The sequence below is a fragment of the Nematostella vectensis genome, chromosome 15 (genome assembly GCF_932526225.1).
Source record: "Nematostella vectensis chromosome 15, jaNemVect1.1, whole genome shotgun sequence".
Taxonomy (NCBI): Eukaryota; Metazoa; Cnidaria; class Anthozoa; order Actiniaria; family Edwardsiidae; genus Nematostella; species Nematostella vectensis.
In genome coordinates this window covers 8,411,177-8,433,903 of record NC_064048.1, presented here as the reverse complement: position 1 = coordinate 8,433,903, position 22,727 = coordinate 8,411,177, and the positions used below count along the sequence as shown (strand labels likewise).

Sequence of the window (22,727 nt, the reverse complement as noted above, 5' to 3'; positions counted from 1 at the left end):
TTACACGTGTTTACGAGTTCACATGTTTACAAATTAACATTTTTACAAGCTTTACTTTTAAACATGTTAACCTACTTGTCTACAAGTTTATATGTAAATGATGATACTATTTGCTTTTCCACTTTTGGTAATTTGAAGCCCTGTGGAAGAACAGACGTCCTGGCGATGGTTCCTGAAAGGCTGGATAAAGTATCTGTTGTATGGGATTTGTTTAGGATTTTTCCGTTGGATAAGCATTTATCTACAGATAACTCCTTATCTGGCCTTCTAGGAACCGGCCCATGGTGGTTAACATTCAAACAGTCGCGGGCATATTAATATTAGTAAATTCTGACATGACGTAGAAACCTCGCGCATGTGCACAGCGAAGACGTAAAATGGAAACCATGATTTCGTACAAGTGGTTGTATGTTCCTTGCATTTCGGACTTATTTTCCACATTCGAACACTAAAATCTTTCGTAGCTTTACCAACAGCTCTACTAATTTCTTAAAAAGCTGTCGTAAGCGGATAGCTCTAAGGCAGTCAGAAATAAGAGCAGAGAGCTATATTACAGCCTTTCTTTTTCACGCTAATAGACACTTGTAGTACTGCACTTTTCAAGGTCTGAAGCGTTCAAACTAGCATAGCACCGAAATTCTCACAAATTGCAATAAAAAAAACCTTCAATGAAATGGCATTGGAAACAATAAAAATGTGTTATATTAAGATTATATTTTATTATAATTATCATTTTTTTTTTAAGGAATAAGCATTGACGCGTCATAAGTGATTTATAAGCTATGGTAGTCCTGGAACGGTTAAGCACTTTGAGCTTTCCACGGAAACTATTCAATGCTAATGAAGATACATAAAAATGTAAACGTTGTGCAGACTGCACTTAAACGGTCTTCTTGATTAATTATGCAGAATCGTTTAACCAATTTCTGATTGTAGAACAAAATTAAACTTCGTAAAAACAGTAATCAATGTGCCATAAACCGGTTTACAAAAAAACATATTCATATTTATAAAAAAAATAATAACTTAACCAATTATCCATGGATTTCTGGTCATTAGATTCTACATGTGTGCAGTATCGTAGCGAGAACCGTGGATATCACTCTTTGATTGTGCACAACCTTAGAAAGGCCAAGGCAAAACATGCATGCAATTAAAAACTTCTTAACTCAAGACTAATTTGCTTATAGTTAAACGCGTTGCCCTGAAGTACCTGTAAAGCGGCGTTCGCTTCTCTTGATGAGTAGTAGCTAACGAGGTGCCAGTTTCTATTCGCACGCTTTTATTGAATATTATAACTAAAGGCTTGGTCACCTCTATCTTTATTTTTTACACGCCGGCGTTTGCCTGGCACCTATGGGAATAGAGTTAACCGTTGAATCAGTAAAACTTCCGGAGGCTTTGGTATTATAAGCTTTTACAACAGAAAATTACTTCAATAAACATTTGAAAGTCGCAAATAATTTGGCAAAATTGACCAAAAACAGCTCAATCGAATTTTAAATTTTTTTCTGGACCCAAAACTGTCGCTTTCAACTACTTATTGGACTGATAATATGAAACAAAATTTTCAAAAACTTAATTTAATTCGGATTTCTTTTATACAATAAATAAGGGAAAAAATAACAATTCAACAGTCATTTATCCTAAAAAAGGGGAATATTCGGCATAAAGTACTTTCCAGGTATTTGGAAAACGGGAACATTTTGTCGCGGATAAGCATTACATAGCAGTGTTTTCACAAGTAAAATATTTAAGGATGAAATATTATTTATTTTTTCTAATATTCTGATTAGTTCTGCATTTGAAGTTAATGATAAACTTATTCAAGGATTAGATTGTAACAGTAAAAACAAAGAAATTAAAATTTAAAATAAAAAAATTAAAGTATAGAAGTATAGAAATATGCGTAATGGAAGTTATAGGTATATTATCGAAATATACCTAAGGATATTTTTACTGAATGATAGAAACTGTGAAAAACACATGCGATAAGTTTTCTTATCAACTTCAAATCATGATTATGATCTTTTCATCGTCTTCATTATACCCATAAGCAGTAACTGGTCATAGAACTTCTATATTCGCCCTTTGTCATTGACCCGACGTTTATTGAAAAAGGTATAGCTACAAACTGATCCCCGCAGCAGCGGTCTCGTACATTTACTGTATTTTTGGCTGCTGGGGGCCTGGACCCCCTGGGCCACCCCCCTGCGCAGATATGTCCTATCAGGTCCCCCTAGACAGATTAAAGAATTGCTGCGAAGGTTGGGATGCAAGACGAGAGGCTTCACAGTCCCAAAATTAGAGAGACAGGTTTTTTTTAATATCTGAAAAATCTTGAGCTGAGCTGGACCATGATCAAATAAGGGTTCTAGTGTGGCTTGTGATGCAAAGCTTGTGCCACTAAGCTTTCTCGTGGCTTGCAGTAAGTACTTACAAGTCCTAAGTCAGATTAGCAATACCTAAGTCAGATTAGCAATTTAGATCCTAAAACAGGCCTGCTTTATCGTGCATAACACCAGCCTACGGGTAGTGTCAGCGGTATGCTTATGTACATTGAGTGGGAACCCCTAAAAGATAGAATAGGAACACATGGACCTAGACCTGTTCTATAAAATCTACCACAACTTGGTGGACATTGCATTTCCGATGGAAATTGTACCTGGACTATCCAGAATTAGGAAGCGCAATCTTACATACAGGCAGCTAGCGAGCCTAACGAACACTTACAAACACTCTTTTTTGTTTCCACCTTTCGCGTATGAAATAACCTCCCAAGGCAGTGTCTGGCTATGCCATTGCATCATTAGCACTGCTAAAAGCAGCTATTATTTTCAAAGAGGGTAGTCCAAGTGTAACAGGTCCCATGCTTGGCGGCGTCTTTGAGTATTTTCAGGGGAATTGTAATGAAAAAGTTGGATTACCGCCCATACACAATTTTCGATTGAATTTGTTAAATAAAGTATGAAACTTTGTTTTCAGATTATTTCGAGACTTTAGCACATGTGCCTTCCAATATTAAATGAAAACAATAACAAAGGTGTAGATGAGATGGAACAAAGCGGGGACGAAAAAGGAAGCGGAATCACAGCTAACGTGTGTGTATAACAGGAGATGCAAGCAAAGAGGAGGGATAAAAAAATCACACAGTATGGTTCCTTATTTATTGCTCCTTCTTTACTCTGATTTACACACACGCGCTAGTTGTAAGTCACTCTTTGTTTCCTAATGACACGGCATAGTTTTACCGTAACCTACAACTAAGGTATTACTGCACCATACCATACCACATACGTTACGATGTGTATCGTATGCGTTAAGGGATGTATCCGTTAAATGAGCTATAATGAAGCGCATTTGCACAATAGATACCAGCGAACCACATATTTACTAGGCCACATGTAGCCGGACCACATGCGAAGTTCCTAACAATGTGGTAGCTTTTAGCGAGTAACGGTTATTGTGGCTTTGACTTACACAAGCAATTATCATAACTGATATTACCTTATCACCTCAAGGTTCAAACATTATGTCTCTTGAAACCTATGACGCATCTTTAAGTTCACGATGGGAGGTTCAATCATCATACCTCTCCCCACAGTTTTTAGTCATCTTTTTTTTCACCCCAAAGCTTAACAAATTAGTTCCAGGTCAAACAAACCTATAATAGCAGTGCAAAAAAAAAAAAAAAAAAAAAAACTACAACGTTTTAAAACGTTGACGGCAGCTAGAGCTAGTCGCTCACGGCTTTAATAAAAAGTTTTATCGATAATTTGAAGATGGTTGAAGAATATCTAATCTCAATTTACCATACGAGATAAATCCGAAAGAAGTACTTCAGGCCCGTAGCTAGAATTTGCGCAAGGGGGAGTGTTTACCTATAAAGCGGATAAAGCGGACCATTTTCTCTTAGGTAGTATTACCTTGCAGTAATACTTAATTTTCCGTTATCAGAGCGGACATACCAGTCAAGTGGGGGGAGCGGGCTCTTCCGAATCCCCCCCCCCCCCCCCCACCCTGGCTACGGGCCTGTTGCCTTTTCAGAGCCACTTTATAGAGTACAGCTGCTTTAATGAGAACCAAAAATACTATAGGAAAATTATTTTCTGCTGCGACGCAGGTTGCTGGTGTGTAAGGGCTTTATAAGCTGAATAAATACTAAGGTTACATAGCAGCTTTTTTCGTTAAAAGCATCCTTTTTTGTTCTTTTGTTTGAGATCATACAATTTTCTCTAATTAACTAAGATGCGCCATGAATGGTTGATTGACACTATCAGTGTATTAAATTTTTTTTATGTTGACATATTAATAACCCGCTTCGAGCAAAGGCCGTTTTGCTATTTACCTTAACATTTTGCAGGGGCGGACACAGGAGATGAGGGGGTGGATTGGGTGGATATCCACCCCTCTTTTTTTGAGAAAAAAAACTGAAAAAAGTCAGTTTGTATGAAGAAAAATAAATGTCTGAGGGACGGGAGGTACTGTTCAATTTCATTCGCCAGCTTGACTTTGCTGACGCGACAAATCCAATTTAGCGTGAAGTATTGTAAGATCTATGTAGCCTACCACGAACCACTTGATCAGTTACCGTCTATCCGGCCATAATCAACCCCCCCCCCCCCCACCCATTTTGAAATCCTGTATCCGCCCCTGTTTTGGCATTGTTGATTTTGGGAAAAATAAGGATTGGCTCTAAGTAGACAACGAAATAAGAATTTCTTCATTTAATAGTATAAAGTCGTTTGCGATACAAAGTATTTCGGATATATCATTTGAAAAAATATAGTGGTAAATCCATCAAAATCAGGGCCGGACCCTTGAACTAAAGGTAATTGTATTTGCAATGCTATTAGAATCAGGATCCAGATAGTAAAACTGATGCCATTAGAATCAGAGCCGGATCCAGATAGCAAAGTTGATTCCATTAAATGATCAAGGCCGGATCCAGATAGCAAAGTTGATTCCATTTAATGATCGGGGCCAGATCAGATATAGTTTAGAATATTTGAAAAACATTGTCGATCGGAATCGACATGGCAACAATAATTTTCCCGTGCGAGTCACATTATCGAAGATTTGATGTTTTATATATAATATAGGAATACGGTATAGATACAATTGTTGACGAAACTGAGGGAAAAAATAATCGTCTGAAAGATTTCAGAATAAAAAATGGGAACCCTTGAGCCAATTGAGCTTAAAATAAAATTTTGTTCTTCAATTAAAATAGAAAAACTCTAGATAAAAAAGATAAAAAATAACGTTTTTATTTTCATGGCTGCCAATCCCGCATTTTCAAGAGAATTATAGCAACGTTTCTAAAGGAGTAGAAAAAAAACTAAAAACAAATCTAGAAAACTGTATATAATTATATTGTCAGTGTTGGATATATAAACTTCATGCTGAGAATCGCTTTGATGACTAGGCATAGCTTTTACAAATGAATTAAATCCAAATAGTTGGTTATTTTTTAAATGTTGTGAGCTTTGATAAGAATCAAACAGCGCTTATCTTTATTGCTCAATGCATATTTTCCTCTTGAAAATACTCCAGATAATTTTCATTGAGAACAGATAGCAAGACAGTCACTAGAAAAGAAAGCATTGCACGATTGCAAGTGTCCGTAAGCAGAGCAAAAAGAAATACAGGGGCAGATTACATCTTCTCAAAGACACATGTTTGGGGCCGTGATGTTGTGAATCACCAAATTATGAACTGGCACAGACAACGGGTTAATATTCGATAGATATAAACATTGTATCAGAACAGAAAAACAACATAAATAAATTCTCTCAAATTCTTGAAATATAATGACTGCCGGCGAAAAAAAAAACTCTTAATTTTAAAATAATAATACTCTTATATTTTACCTTCAAAGATTCCGTACAATTAAAGTTAGATATATGCTGGCGATGTGTTTTAAGTACAATATGGTATGGGCGATTGTTGGCATGACGCTGTTACCTTCAACAGTGAGCTCCCCACAGAAAGGGAATTCCCAGTTCTTGGAATATCCCCCAGTTCCAAGAACCTCCTGAACTTGTAAGATCCTCGCTTCTTTCTTTTCGCGTAGATTGGATATTCAGGATGTTGATAATGCCAATGTGATCTTGAATAATCACCAATGATTTAATATGCGTGCTTCAAATTTAATCAGCTTGGGCATTTCGAGTTATGTTTGAGTGATTACTCCTGACGATAACATGACCCCTGCCCAATGAAATCGAACCCCCTTTCGCGAGGTGCTAACGACACAGAGGCAATAGAGAGAGTGCGAGTAATCCACCTCATAACTCTACTGGGTTTTTATAAGAGACAAGACAAACTTAATCAACTGTTTAATTTGTTTACTTGGCTTGGTGCGCGGGGTGCATAAAGTCTCTAGAATATGAGAAGAAAATGAGCGATTTCAGTTTGAATATTCTCCAAGGGGCATCGATGCAGTGAAAAATATGTAAGTTAATGGAAGATTGCTATTTCTTTGTGTTTCATATCTTCTAATTCTGCTGTGTTATTAGAATCAGGCGATAGTTTTCAAATAACCCAATCTTTTTTATGAAGTTTGAGGAATTTCCTGCGTTGCGTTTTCTATATTGAATATTTCTGTACTTTTATGAACTGATGAAAGTAGAGAAAATTGATTTTTTTTATCTGAATCGCTGAAAGCGCATTACAAAAGCCGAGGAGTCAAGCAAAGACGGGTCACAACAGAAACAGCAGAATCAAAAGTCGAACAAATGTCTAAAACTTATGGTCAATACCTCTCTTCGTTAAATAAATATTCTGAAATACCCAAACTATGTTAGGTGGAATACGTTTTGTTTGCTAAGATATAGTTAAAAAGTAGGAAAAAAGTTTTTAAGAAGTTTAAAAATATTAAGATATCAAAGCAATTCGCTGTAATTTGTAAGGGTTAAAACTCACTCCAGATCCCAGTGGGAAAACCCACATACATAAACAGAGAAAAATAGAAACAAAAAACTTTTCAACCTGAAAGTGATTAATTATTGACGGAAATCCTATTATGTTTGCAGATTATAACCAACGAGAGCGCAACCATCACTTCGTAGATCCACCTGCCTTGGATATAGCCCCAGAACTCGACTGAAAACTCGTAAAAATGGGCAGAATTTTCGGTATCTTTCTCATTGTAGTGTGCATCGTACCAGGTAAGACCCTATTAAAACTATTCTTTGCTTCAATCAATGCTTCTCTCGTAAGATACAGTCATTATACAGTCGCTTGTCTGCCGAATATTTACCCAGTGCTATTTGTTTTGATACATCTCAACTGAGCTACTCTCAAGGAAGCCAAATATCCATTCTACATAGATACACATGGATTGGGAAAGGATTTAGGAATTTTACCATTTATTTGTTGCCTTTCCGTTCGCATGATAATGGTATGGTGTTTAATCATAACTCAAACCATCACGCGCTCAACAAACTTTCCACCTTACTTGTTGAATTTTGATTCATTCAAATTTGTGTGGAAATTTTAGTTGCTTTTCTCACCTTATTTCAAAACTAAATATAAGGAATATAGTGAATTTAGTGATAAAATGCTTTCACGGAATTCACCAAGCATCGATTTACGATAATCGATTGCGGATTTTCGGATAAATAGATGACAATTCGATAACCCCCAGAACCAAAGGTTTCAGATCTGTTTATTTAAAGTACTCGGTGCGGATGCATATTAAACACGGAATGGTTAAAATTGATCAAGATATTTTAGCGGTAGCGGTAGAGTCTTGAAATTAGTCATAACATGCATACTTCGTGGTTTAGGTAGCATGCCTGGAAATAAAATTAAATTGTTTTCTTATATTCAAACCTCAGACTTTATCAATTTTCTTTCATTCTTGTCAATTAAGGGAAAAGTTTAGACAAGGTTTCTTGATGCGGTATAATTACTGCGTTCAAGTTCGGGAAGCTTCTAATTAAAAGTGCCCTCTCGAGTTTACACACATACACTTTAGAAAGATAAGAAATATAAGGCGAAATATTAAAATAACTTTCATGTTCTACCATAAAGTGTACTAATTTACTCTATTTTTAGAAAAAAACATATTATTGAAAATGTGTTGAGCTCTTGGTTAATGGTTTTCCATTAAAATCCAAAACTGTCAAAATTTTTCCTTCGTTAACAAATCTCATGATTGATAAATTATGATATAGCAACTTCCCACGCAAACTTGTTTCTTTCCATCTTTCATTTTATAGATTCCGGCTGTTCATAAATAAAAAAGCAGAGAAAAACAAAAATAAAATAAAATAAAATAGTTTATTTGGTGCCTCGGCAATTTTGTGCGTGTCGCATCTTGAAAACCATTCAATTGCAAAACTTGTTTGTCGGCCGATGCCTTAAATTCTTTATGTTTACCTTTTTTTACAAGAGAAACTTGAAACACGCCAGCATCTGATTCAAATAGCTAAACCCCCGTGAAAACTTTGGTACAGCAAAGATCCACAAATTTTGGTCATTAGCCACCAACACCAACGTAGTTTAGACAACGTTAGATCAGGTTAATGGCAACTGGTTTTTGGTTCACTTGAGCCGGCTAAGGGCACCTGTTTAAATCGTTGTGTACTACTCTGAAACTGTGATACCCTATTTTCAGGTCAATATTTTTTTTATATGACGTAGCCTTATTCCAGGTTCTAAAAAGGCAAATCATTCAGAAGCAAGCTCAAACTGTATCATCTACTCTGGTCAAAGCTAAAAGATTTCAAAAAATCATGAAATTTAATGCTTAAACCTAATTTTACTCGAATTTTATCATTCAGATGATAATGCAAAATGCACTTTTGGGTAAACAAGCAAATCTTGAAGGGGAGCCCATTATTGTATATTTGTAAGAATTGAAGGATTAGACTTTTGATTTAACGTCAAAGAATCTGGTTTCATTCAAAATAAGAGGACGAATAATAAGATGACATTTCGAAATTACCGCTAAAAACAAAGTCTAAAAGTTCGCTTACCGAATTAAATCAAATATCGCAATATCTTCCTCAAATCAGCCAATGTGACTGGGTGCTTTCTTCTCATACTTGGGATTTTGCTAGAATATTAAAAAATGGCGATTGACAGAGAGTCTTTGAAGCCGCATTGTCACCAGTTTACTTCCGGTCGATTACCTAACAATATCCGATGATTTTTAACGAAAAACGCGAAAAATATTTCAAAATATTGAAAGCAGTGTGTCGATTTGAAGTTTCTTCGAGGATGTGATTGATAATTTAGAGCGGATGGCCTGTTAAATATCTCGGATTCTAATAGATTCTTTTGTCTTTTAACGGTTGAGGTTTCAGTCGGATCTCCGAAAGTAAACTGGTGACAATGCGGCTTTAAGTGAAGTGTGTGCCAAGAGCTTCTACCACTTAACGACTAATCACTTGAATCATTTCCTCTTAATTGCACTAGCACAAGTCAAACAATACATCTCTTTCCTGTCTTAAATTGACCCTTGGAGCATTCTACTTAGCTAGATTTATTCTATTAAACCATTCGGTATTAAAAAGGTGAAGCAGCCAGTAATGAATCGCAGAAAACAAACGTAATGTTTTGCTTTAAAACAATCAGATGAATTCGAAACTTTAATAGACAGAATTTTGTAACCATTGCTTGCTAATAAAGCTATCTACACAAATTGTCATTTTCAGACCAAAATATTCGCCTACTCAGCGAAACACTACATTATTATTATCATTGACCAATGAGCATGTATTCTCTAAGTGTTTCATACTTACACAATCACGTACATAGTACTTACATAACTCGATCAGATGTCGCCTCTTATTTCCATTTGCAATATTATGCGAATTCGCGTTAACAAATTCCAATTGCTAAACCGCATTTTGGCTTTCAACATTCAAACTAACGAAATTACCTTTTGTTACTCTTTTATCGGTCAGCGCCTCAAGGCCTGGCTAAAATGGGCGCGCGACACGTGACATGTCGCTTGCATGTCTCCTAGTTTAGCCACCCAGAGAGACATTGTAGCGCGCGCCAAATCTCGTAGCAGCCAAAAATAAATGTTTCTCGGATAGTTCAGAACAATTTGCCGCACTTCATGTTTTTGGTAGTGGCTAAACTAGAAACATTTAGGAGACATGCCCCACGCTACATAACGTCGCGCTTGACATGTCGCATAGTAAAGCCAGACCTTTACGGAGAAGTTGTGTGACTGGAAGCCATTCCAGTGCTGGCCAATGAAAACACTTCAACTATTTTGAATGAAGGATGCCAATAGAGGATTTAGCAGTTGGAAATCGTCGGCCATTGTTCGCAGAATATTTTTAAAAAGCAGTACAAAGACGCTGTAAATACGCCATTATACAAAGACATCGTACGTGATGATTTTTAAGCTAATTTGGAAACAATAAAGCTGCACCGTTCAAAGTGACTTTTTTGTGCCTGAGTGCTCGCTATGAGGGCAGAGGTTCGCGTTGACAAAGCATCTGATGTCTAATTAAACGACGTCTCAAATAGCCGCCGCAGTAAGATTGCAAGAAATTAAAAACTCTTGTCAGGCTCACATTTTAATTGTCATCAGAAATTGAAAGACAAATTATTTGGAAACAATTAGAAATGTTCATCTAAAAAGTTATTACGTTATTTACCAATTTCGATCGAAAATATCCCAAAGATTTATCAAATTAGCCGATGGATATGGACCCCCCCACCCCCCCACAACGGCCGAAGGTCCACTTTCGGTTCTCAATAGGCGTGCTCTTTTGTAGATTAAACTGTAAAGCATAAGATAGATCACTCTGGTTTGTAGCCAAATCCGACAATAAACGTTCCTTAAAGATACTCCAAAGGCATAAAACATCCCTCTTTGTTCTTTCGGTGTAAATACGGTACCCTACAGCTCCTTGGAGCTGAGACGGACAACATCACACATGCAATGTTACTTACGTGGCCTTTATTCTTTTCTTCAACACTGCAATCATCGTACTTGCTTCTCCGGACCCCAAATCCCTATTGAAAACGGAAAAGTCATGGGTAGCATTTGCTCTTTATGTGCTTTTTAGTTGACCTGATGTGCACATTTGTACAGAAACAAGTACCGTAGCAACCTCAGAGAGGGGTAGGGGCGCTGGTGATTTACGTCCTTTTAAGGCTATCAAAATCATCTATGACCTTAGCTATGGTCTTTGTGGTTCTTTTTCCATAAGTGCCAAATTTGAACGTAACTATATATGTGTGCGAATATACACCCATTTCAAATAAGGTTGCACTTGAAGAATCCATGTGCCGTAACCCGTAAAAAATAAGCGTAGATAAAAAAAAAAACAGGTTTAGAAAGCTTTGGTATTGTTGTTTATGTAACTCTCAACGTCTACACATTTCAGAGAACAGGATTCAGACATTCATACGTTACCCAAGCACCACTGTGGGTTACGATACATTGATTCGCGGGTGCAATCTTAATTGAAATTGGTGTTTAGCGCATGCGATGATTTGTGCGAAAATATCAGCGCACCAGAGTGTCCACTTTTAAAGTATTGATATGGTACAAATGGAATTAGATCAATAAAAAGCACAGAAAAGGTACATTGCATTTCCATCATTACAATGATGGAGAGAATGTGTGGAATTCTCTTCTTGTATGTGCACATTTGATGGAACATGTTTGTCTTTCTAACTTTGACAGCTTTCTCTAGTACTTCCAACTATACCGACAGTTTATCATTTCCAATGGAAGACATCAAGAAAGACCAGACATACAATCCCATTAGTGAGTCCAGCCGATGCATGCTTTTTATTTTGCATCACTTTTATTTTGCACGTACACCTAAGTTTGCGAAACAAATTTTACCTTATATATTTTTATATATGAGGATAATATTATGCTATTTGTAAACTATTGGCATGAGACAATATATTATATACACTGAGATTTATTTTTCTCTTAAAAACTAATGCTTTGACATCTAACCCTTTGACAGGTAACAACTACTGAAAATATTAAAATCTTCAGAAATAAGATTTTCTGCATGACTTATGGGAAATCTTCTTTAATGTTAATAAGTATCTATATATTTATGATAACTATTTCCTAACAAATCATTTCCTTCCAGCAGTTTTGGTATTACGCACTCTCACAATAATCACTCAAAAGAAATGTCCAATTTCATGCATAAGACCATAAGTGAAGGAAAGGATGAGAATTCCAATTGATATTTGATAATGCAAAATCTTGTGAACCTGGTTATTTTGCTTAAAAGGCTCATTCATGTCTCTTCTTCTTTTGCATCACATATTTGTTATTGCCCTCAGTAAAACAAATAAGTGACAGCAAATCAGCTGACAGGAAAAGTCTGCAGTCTTAAAGGGCATTTTTAAATCATTTTGCTGATGGTGTGAATAGTGGGCATTTCTGTAAATAACTGCACTTAAACCTGCACAAGTGTTTAGTAATAAGCCAATGATCAAGGAGGCTTTTATTGGAATAACAACTTTACTGTATTATTGCTCTGCCTTGCAGTGAAATATCTCCATGCCAATTCAAGGCTGAGTGTGTTATAGTAATCTTCAAGGGCCTCAATGTGGTTTTGCTCTTGAGAGAAAATATCTCAAACAAGCAAAAAAATCAAAACTAGCTACCGTATGGACAGTTTAATTTTCTTAGTACAGTTAGAAAGTGTTTAAAATGTGAATAAAACATTCTGCTAAAACTTACAATAAAAAGACTACTTAATATAAAAGAAAATATGTTATTTTTCATAATGGATCCCTTGAAACTGAGGCTATAACTAGACTCTGAGCTAAATTTTTACAGCATGACCTGTAAAACCATGGACTCAGAAAATACGTAGGGAAAACTTGTTAAGAAATCAATTCCAAGTTGTCTCTTTGAAAATCTTGTGATCGGTTGTAATAAAAATTTGACACATTTTTTCACTACTCGTGGGATTTACTGGTTTTGTTGTAATAATAAAGCACTAAATAATAATTGATTAGAAACCTTATTTAATTTTTATTTTCTTAACGAGAATAAACTAAATGCTAATAACAATTGCATGTTTATTTATTGTTTGCAAAATTCCACTATCAAAATGTGCAGTTAATGCCTAATTTAATGTTTTTTTTTTGCCCAAAAATTGTAGATTCACAGCAAGATGATAATGAACTGCGTCTCATCAAAGACCTGTTCTTCCGTGGCTACAACAAAAATGTAAGACCAGTGGAGGACAAATCCATGCCAGTGGAAGTGAAATTTGGCATTGCCTATACACAAGTTGTTGACTTGGTAAGAACATTTCTAAAGAAAAACTCATTTTTTTTTCTACAGCTAGGTTTATACTAGGCTTCCCCGACAGTGCTGAATAACGTATGTGCATGCGTGTGTTCTGGCAAAAACAAACAAAATCTAAGTCTTGAATCGTTCGAGTAAAGGTATGAAAGACTGACTTCGGCCGTCATATAGAGGGAGTCATATAGAAAATTTTAGCCTTAGGTTTGATCTAGTTTTCTTAGAAGTCGCCAAAATGTGACAGTTTGCCGGTAAAACGCCGCCATTTCAAAACAAAAAGGCTGGTTTAACCAGTACTGGAACTAGTCGTTTTTCAGCACTATGGTTTTCTTATAACAATTTTATAGTTTCATGACTGTGACATTTTGTGTGACATGTCACATGGTTGACCTCATCAAGATATGACTAAAAGTTGTGTGAGATTTCACATGATTGACCTTATCAAGACATGACTGTAACAAGCTGTGTGACATGTCACATGCTTGAACTCATCAAGATTTTACTAAGTTGTGTGACATGTCACATGCTTGACCTTATCAAGACATGACTGTAACAAGTTGTGTGACATGTCATATGCTTGAACTCATCAAGACATGATTTAAAGTTGTGTGACATGTCACATGCTTGACCTAATCAAAATATGACTGGAAGTTGTGTGACATGTCACAGGCTTGACCTCATCAAGACATGACTGAAAGTTGTGTGACATGTCACATGCTTGACCTCATCAAGATATGACTGAAAGTTGTGTGACATGTCACATGCTTGACCTAATCAAGATATGACTGAAAGTTGTGTGACATGTCACATGCTTGACCTCAACAAGATATGACTGAAAGTTGTGTGACATGTCACATGCTTGACCTAATCAAGATATGACTGAAAGTTGTGTGACATGTCACATGCTTGACCTCAACAAGATATGACTGAAAGTTGTGTGACATGTCACATGCTTGACCTCAACAAGATATGACTGGAAGTTGTGTGACATGTCACATGCTTGACCTCAACAAGATATGACTGAAAGTTGTGTGACATGTCACATGCTTGACCTCAACAAGATATGACTTATACGAGGCATTCTCAAGTTGAAGATCACATGCTCTCTAGTTGCTTCTTTTGTCTTGTAATAGTCAGCCAATACTTGAATTATCTGTATGCTTCTGATGTGGCGTAGCTATAAATATTGCTATAATATAAATACTCTATCTCTTGTGTAGCTTCCTGAGTCCATTGGAATCCGATTGGGAGTTTTGGACAAGTGCGAAGGGTTCATGTGTGCCGTTTCTCTTTCTACTATCAATATGCAGTTGGCAAAAGATAGATAACGGCGAATTGGTATAGGTCTAACAGATCTAACACGGACCGTTGACCCTAATATTGGGTTTAAAAGATGTAGCAGTACATTGAAGACAGTAAACGAGAATGTTATTTGTCTTTCTAATCAAACATGATTAGAAAATTGTAGGTTAGTCTTGTTTCTAACTAATAGAGACCGAGTCCTGTATTTCTACCGCGATGCGAAGAATTTTGTTAATAGGGATGAAACTTAACAGAAACTGTCAACTTACCCGCCAAAATCAGCATTAACATAGAAATTGCAACCAACGTTAACAAGAACATCCGCTCCCTCTCTTCGTGAGAAAAACAAAATAAATTCTGCCGCCATTTTTAAAAAGGTAACCGCGCCTTTTAAACAGGCTACCCACGGTTTCGAATAAAGCCCGGATGGTTGGGCACGCTGTGTAATTTTGTTATATTTGCTTCCAGATCGAAAAAGATCAAGTTCTTATCAGTAATATATGGGTCCGGATGGTGAGTATTATTAGTGTTATCAGCTTTTCTCGTGTTTATTCTTCTCTGTACAGCTTTAGTTGTGTTCTGACATTTTCTACACTGCTTCAATCAAAGATATAGAATATCTTGGGCTTTTCAAGAAGCCCCATTATGTATTTGATTCTAGTTATAAATATATATTTTTAAATTTCGGGTGTTTTTTCCTGCCATGAAATCATTCCAAATAACTCCATAATTCCAACAGTGGCCCCTGATTTCCATTATAAAATCTATTCATTGGTAAACGGAAAACGATGTCGATACCTCATAATACGTGGGAGCCCCTATTGCAAATACTTTTTCTACAAAATCGACGCTATTAGTGAAGCTGTCTATAACGTATCGCAAATTGATTCTTGCATACTTTGAATGTTTTGTCCAGAACTGGAATAACCATTTACTGCGGTGGAACGCGTCAGAATATGGTGGTATTGATAAGTTGAACATCTCACCTACACTCATGTGGCTGCCGGACATAGTTCTTCACAACAAGTGAGTCTAGCAGGGGGTGGGCTGTGGTCTCTTTTTAAAAAGTGAGTACACTTTTTTTTATAAGAACGTGTAGTTTTCAGTTCAGGCTGAGCCGTTCTTATTTTTGGAGAAATTTAAGGCTTAAAACGTTCTTATCGATTTTCTTAAATTTCAGTGACTTGAAATCATACACACCAGCTGAGTAAAAACAGAACTAAACAAATTATATAATATTAATAATAACAATAATAAAAACAAGATTAATAACGATAGTTTTTTTTAAGTCGCTTGTAGGAGCACAATTTGATTATTCAATTTAGAGCATTATCACGCCAATGAAAAATATATTTTGCTGCTATCTGAGCCTCTGCATGTTTTTAGCATGTTCTTAACTTTTGGCGAAATCCCAACCTGGACGTTCTCATAAAAACGTTCTTGAAAAAGAATGTATATCAGGAGGGGTGGGGTTGGGGTGCCGTTTTAGCAAGTGAGTATAGAATGGGGAAAGGCTGGGTGGTCCTTTTAACAAGTGGGTATGGCAGGGGGTATGGGGTTGGGGATGTCCTTTTAACAGGTGATTGTGTCTTCGCGGGGGGGATAGGATGTTTTTTTATCAAGTGATGAAAGCAGGGGGTTGGGGCTGTCGTTTCGTATTAACAAATACATCAATGCAATGCAAGGGAAAGGCAGGGGGAGGCCCGTTTTTTTTAAAAGAATTATCTGCATTAACTTAACGCCCATGCAGACGGGAGTTTGTAGGGGAAGGCGGGGGCGAGGGGGGGGGGGGGGGAGGGGCTATGAGTCGATTTATGTATTGCATACAAAAGTTTCGTTTACATTTATTTTACTTTGTGCGAGCTCGTTTTAATCGCGTTAATAATTGTGCCCGCAGTGCGGAGGAAAATGTGCCAGCGGGTACCTTGTACCAGTTTAAGACTAAAGTCCAGTTATTCAACGATGGCCTCTGTGTGTGGTATGCGCCCACGATCATACAAAGCGGTTGCAACATCGACATCACCTATTTCCCTTTTGATGACCAGCTTTGCGAGCTGAAGTTCGGATCATGGACGTACAATGGCTTAGAGGTAAGTAAGGGCACAAAACGGATCTGCTCCGCAAAATATCTGTTCCGCAGGCCTATTTTTTCTGGTTGGGAAAATGTTAGACCCATCGGTTGCTTGGGAAAAAAATCGTCCCGAATGGTTCTGCTTCTGGTTCTGGTTGTGAAGTCGAACCAGTTGTGCTGGGCCAATATGTTTTGGAGGCGCTAGAGGGGATGCTTTGGGAAAAATCATCCCGATCGGTTAGACGGGCAATTATTCATGTGCTAAAATGCCTAACCACTGAAGGCTGGGGTAAAAAAAGAAATGGTCCCTCTTTGTAAAAAGGAAAAGATAAGTTTTTCCTAGCAACTTTTCAAATGGATATTCTTGGCATCAGAACATATTCAAACGACGAAATATGCCATTTTAACGTGCTTCGGGAAAGCGGGAAGGGGGGCTCGTTAAATGCACTTGGTAAATACTTTGACGTTACGGCGTCGATGGTGTGATGACGTTGGAATGATATGATGATGACGATGTGCGACAATATTGATTATTAAAATGATTTTGATAATGATGACGATGCTGGTAATGGTGATGATGTCTTGATAATAATTGGACAATGAGGATAACTAATGCAAAAAAATGTGGTGATGATAATATGATATTTCTTCTGATGATGACGATGACTGCGACGATGTTAATGATGACCTGGAAATAATGATAACCGCATAATCTCATGATGGACTTTTTTCCAGGTGAACATTGTCCAAATGCTAGACCAGGCAGATCTGAAATTCTACATGAAAAGCTCTGAGTTCCAGCTCATATCTGCAAAAGCCAAACGCAATGTCAACACATTCAGGTATGAGAACCCCTCCCCCACACCTCCCCCTATAGATAGAAAAGGACCCGCGTTTTGCGTAAGGTGGACAGGGAGGGGATAAATTCCTATACAGTTCGTTCTGGAAAGAGACGCAGCGACATTGGTAACGGTACCAATAAAGAGAGTTTTCAGGGAAATTAACTGTTTAAAATACTATCAACACGTATAAAATTACCGTTCAATATTTTCCCTGATAAAATATTTGTCTATAAAGAACACACGATATGCAAAATGTAAATATGATGATGATGTTTTATTTGTTGAAATTGCACCAGTTGTATTCTTACTCTCGTACTTAAACTTGCACTGTGACTGCAACATTTCTGCTTGCCTCGTTTCTGCATGCCTACTTGCATGTATAACGCAAACTAACGAGTAACCACACTAACAGTATCCCAGGCCCTGCTCGGCTTTCACTGGCTGAGGGGGCGAGGATGCAAACTCATAGCCTGTGTAATACTATTAAACAAAAAACATACTGATGAACTAAAAAAACGAAATTGTACCAGGGAAGTGTAAGAGATGGAATGGCAACTGCATAAATTAAACGATTTTTCTATGTTCGTTTCTCTTCGTTAATTTGAGTTTTTGAAATTGATTACACTTCCCTGATTGTACTCAACAGAAAAATAAACAAAAAATGGACAATTTCATGAACGCTCGAAAACAGTTAAAACGGCTATTGTGTGAACAGTCAACAAAACGAAAACAAAACTGTACAAACTAAGATAATTGAAACTGAAGCAACCTAAAACTTTTTTAAAGTTTTTTAAAGTTTTTTTAAAGTTTTATTTCAAAGACTTTGCGACCGAAAAATAAACCGAAAACTGAAGACGCGCGAGAAATGTTAAAAGAAATATATACCGTGCAGAATTTTTTGAAGGAATCATTTTTCATGACCAAAACGCTAACTAGCCCTCTCCACAGGCGGATAAAACGCTCTTTTTCGCAGTTAAACAGCTTTTCGCTAGCGGGGTTCCTGTGGCGAGACAAATTCGGGGAATTCCATATCAAACATATTCCCTACATATAGTGTACTTCGTATGTATTGCCTTATATGGGCATTGATGCCCATATTTAGAAGAGCTAAAGTTTTCCCGCTCCCGGATCTCCAGAAAACATGGTAAAAAAAAAAATGCTGATTCCTGTCAATTTAAGACTTGCGGCCAAAATTTGTTAGAAAAACTTGATCGCTTGGTCAAATCTTTTTCTCACTGATCTTGAAAAGCCCTTAGACCCAGGTCTCCAAGAGGTCGGCCGAGTGGGTATGAAGGTCACCCAAATATTGATATCGGGGAGGGGGTACGCGCTCTTTCGGGTTCGGTCCGAGTGCTCGCTGTTTTCTTGTGTTGTCTTGCAAATAGACATGCCTGCGGAGGAGGCTAAACGCTAACACAGATAACAGGTTTTGATCATAAGTGCCGACCTTCGAATGATTTTGCCGACCAAGAAAACTGGATAAACCTGACAGGTAAATGCGCTCATGATTAAAATACTTCTAATAATTACTAGGAAAGCTAGATGAATATAACAAGATAATAAAGTAGCAATTTTGCTGAATAACCTCTGATAAGTAATTCCTTATAACTTGAAATGAGAGAGTAAAAAGTAACAATGCATTTTGTAAAAAAAATATAGTTTTAAGCTCTAATCTCTACTGCTAATTTACTAATTCTATAATCTTAAGTTCTTCTTTAAAAGACCTCTACACGATATTTTACAATTTTTCAACCTTACGATAATTACCCTTTATGAACAATTTGCTTATATTGAGCATAAAGGCGACTTGTAACGAAGAAGTCACGTGACTTTGTGGGTGGCGAATTCAAGTAAAAAATAAACACACGCTAAATTACGACAAATAAACTTTCTGGTTTATTCGTTAGTGCTGAATAAGCTGTTTGTTGTTTTATTTTGACACTGAACACGCGGGAGTTTGCCAACCAAACTGTCAAGTGATTTCTTAATGCAAGCCGCCGAGAAAAAAGAGGTGACTGTCCTCAGAGTCTCTTTTAAGGCTTAAAAGCCTTTCTGTTTCACTGGTTTTGATTTTTGAATAAACGGCGAGGCGTCTAAAAGACTAAAACTTATGCGGTTTAAAGAATATTTTTGTATTAATAAGCTGCTTATATACCGGAAAGTTTGTTACCTATCAGTGGCTACCGATGTAAGAGTTGAACAATTGCAGAATGGGGTGACGTTGAAAGCACGCTTCTGTTTTTAAAGTCACGTCAGTGCAGAGCAATAACTTGTGTCCCACGGAACTTCATATGAAACTCACAGTTCTTTATAAAAATCCCCGATAAGCCATTGATAAGCCACAATGAAGCTTGCTTTCAATACCTGTAATTTGTTGCACTTATAATATTATTTTATTTGTTACCGCAATCACACGTCTAGCATGAAATGCGAACACGGACACCTTAAACACCGTTAAGTCCACAACTATCCATCATTCCCTGATCATGGTAATTCACAACATTGATTTTCTATCACGTACCCACGCCGTCTGCTATCTGTCTATCCGTCCGTTCTTTTGTCCGTCCGCTCGCTTGTCCGACCGTCTTCTTGGCTGTTTGTCTGTCTCTATGTCCGTCTATCTGTTGTCATCCTGCGCAGAGCTTCACGTGTCCATCGTTTACATTGCTTTGATGTAGAGCAAAGTAAACGAGCGACACAGAAAGCTCTGCGCAGAGGGTATCCATCTGCGTGTCTGTCTTTCAAGTTAACATGCATCAAATTTTATCCAACCATTATAATTTTATCCACCCATTATAAGCAGTCTCGTATGATCAAAGCAAATCCTCCATTTAAAACACCCCATATTCTCACGTCCCTCCTTCATTGTGTATTACACTCCAGTTGTTGCCCAGAGCCGTACCCGGATGTGACGTTTTACCTGCACCTTCGCCGCAAGCCTGGCTTCTTCCTGTACAACATCATCATCCCTTGCCTTGTCATCACCTCCCTCGCTGTCCTCACCTTCGTACTTCCGCCGGAAATAGGCGAAAGAGTCACCCTCGTCATCGAATCATTCCTCGCCCTGTCCTTCGTCGTCCTCATGGTGTCCGATAGTGTCCCGGTCACGTCCGATAACACGCCCCTCATCGTCAAGTTCTTGTTAATTTCCATGTGTGAAATAGGCGGTGCGTTAGTCGCGAACTGTATCAGTCTGAACTTGTATAAGCTATATCCTATGCCTCAGTGGGTTCGCGTAGTGTTCTTGCATTACCTTGCAAGGATGCTATGCATCGACACAGGCCACCCGAAATCAGACGTGGATAAAGATTTCATGAAGCTAGACACCCTAGAGAAAAAGCTCTACAACGTTGCCAAGAAGCATAGCGAGTCAAGAACCGGAAGTTCGCCGACTTCGCCGTTACTTTCGCATCAGTCCAGTCCCTCTCTGACGGACCATCACTTGGGGAAGATCGCTGATGGGATGGCTGCGGTTGCACGCTGCTCTCAGCTTGAAGTCGAGGCTAAAATTAACAAGGATTTTTGGATCTTCACCTCGCGTATTGTGGACCGAATGTTTTTACTCGTCTTCATCGTCGCATTCATAGTGTCATCCGGGATGATATTTTCCCAGGTCCCAGAGCATTACGGGATCTTTTAGCTAGAAAACAAAAGAGCATTTGAAGAGAGAAAACCTTGGACCAGACGAGGAAACAGGGTACAGCTCGGCGTGAAAGATAATAACATCAGTACTCTGGAAATATCTTACACTCTTATCAATTCTCCAAACGCCTTTGAATTATGTCTTCTTGACGGCTTAGGGCGCGTTTTTTTTTCTATCATACTGAAATTGGAATGGTTGGTATAGAATGTTCAGAATGGCGTTCGAGTCGTTCAGCTACAGGTTGCAGAATGGATGGAGTGGACTTTATTATTCCGGAATGGGAACGCGGGATAAAGAACGCGCTTTTTTCTATTCGAATCATTCTCATTCCTAAATGACGAGTAAAAAGAACGTGCCCTTAAAGCTCAGAAGAAGAAGCGAATCACTTAGATATCAGTTAAAGTATTATAGAAGCAAATTTCCATGCAGATCCAAATGAATTTCTGTTCGGCCTCAGGAGACTTCAATTTATAAATAGGGTTACAATTTATGACGGTCGCTCGTCAGTTTGATCTTGGTTTCAACCAGCAAACAACACAGAAGCTCTCTTAATAGAGTATGTACTAGTGTGTACTATTTGTCTAGATACAAAGACAAGACAAGACAAGACAATGCCCCGAACCCGTTACATCCTTTGGTGTGTTACTATAAATGTAAATAGCTTTCTATAGAGAGACGGACTTTGATTTCCATGCTTCGATAGATATTTGAAACATAAAGTTTGTCTGTTTTACAATTAATGTACAGCTTTTTTGATAGCGTATTTGTATCAATAGAGTAATAATTAGTCACGTTTGTTCGAGACAGGTGGAAGTACACAAAATACTTTTAGTTGTATATCTTAGCTCTGAAAGTAACGGTAAGTTGTAATAGGTAGTTATAAGTAAAAGACGTCCGCTTGCATTGACACTTAATTTAGGGCGGCCTAGTGGGTTCCAGAATCTTCTCTGTTAATATGTCTAGCGAAGGGAAATAGCAAAGTGGAAAGCCCCACCCTAGGTTAGGGGCGTTTCTTCTCATCAGTATTTTTTTCGATTGCGGTTACTGTTTATGGAAAATAAACTGAATACAGTGATGTGTTGCATGCAGGGAAAATAAATAAAATGGGTGCAGTAAATTAACGCGTGATATAAATGTTTGTTAACTATTCTTTAAATGATAAGTGTTGTCCTAACTAACGTTGAACTTTTGCAGTTTTTGAAGAAAAAAACAAACAAAATCTGATATCAATTTCGGGACATTTTCATCTATGGGTAATAAAACGGACAAATAAAATTTTTTGCATTTGAAGGTGGTGGAGTATAGATAAACTCAGCGACGAACTTACGACTGCAGACAAAACTGGTTAGCGGCGTATCTAGAGATTTCTTTGTTAAACATTCTAGCTTCCAAAGCTATATTGGTTCTAGGTGTATTCGGGTCAACTTCGTTTTCGAATTTGAAAATAAATAGTAGTTCTGGCATCAGTCGCTTTTACTGAGAAGGTATATAGATGAGATTTCGTGACAAATTAACAGAAAAGACGACGAACGATATAAACATGACACGTGACAAGGATGGATACCATGACGTGATATCACCATATATGGCAAGGTAAGTAGT

General features: G+C 37.5%; 2 protein-coding genes across 7 annotated transcripts in view; one reads left to right on the top strand and one right to left on the bottom strand.

The window, feature by feature from the left end:
• Nucleotides 1–14,972, bottom strand: part of LOC5504980 (neuronal acetylcholine receptor subunit alpha-10) — a 37,535-nt gene extending 22,563 nt beyond the window's left edge. The window contains exons 1-2 of one of the 2 annotated variants that reach the window (XM_048722480.1): nucleotides 14,839–14,972; nucleotides 10,927–10,989 (exon numbers count right to left, since the gene is read on the bottom strand). The gene's annotated coding sequence lies outside the window, so the exon portion shown is untranslated. Of the gene's footprint in view, nucleotides 1–5,967; nucleotides 6,106–10,926; nucleotides 10,990–14,838 lie in introns of those variants that run through there. The other variant, XM_048722483.1, reaches the window with a different exon arrangement.
• The window catches only part of LOC5506085 (neuronal acetylcholine receptor subunit alpha-10), a 38,171-nt gene that overhangs the window by 11,110 nt on the left and 4,334 nt on the right, over nucleotides 1–22,727 (top strand). For 2 of the 5 annotated variants that reach the window (XM_048722485.1, XM_048722484.1), the window contains exons 4-10: nucleotides 7,038–7,172; nucleotides 11,666–11,749; nucleotides 13,122–13,264; nucleotides 15,038–15,082; nucleotides 15,486–15,595; nucleotides 16,467–16,659; nucleotides 17,376–17,482. In XM_048722485.1, the coding sequence (XP_048578442.1) occupies nucleotides 7,124–7,172; nucleotides 11,666–11,749; nucleotides 13,122–13,264; nucleotides 15,038–15,082; nucleotides 15,486–15,595; nucleotides 16,467–16,659; nucleotides 17,376–17,482 (731 nt within the window). In that variant the 5' untranslated portion in view covers nucleotides 7,038–7,123. Of the gene's footprint in view, nucleotides 1–6,231; nucleotides 6,458–7,037; nucleotides 7,173–11,665; nucleotides 11,750–13,121; nucleotides 13,265–15,037; nucleotides 15,083–15,485; nucleotides 15,596–16,466; nucleotides 16,660–17,375; nucleotides 17,483–20,365; nucleotides 22,243–22,727 lie in introns of those variants that run through there. The other 3 variants (XM_032374463.2, XM_032374461.2, XM_032374465.2) reach the window with 3 other exon arrangements.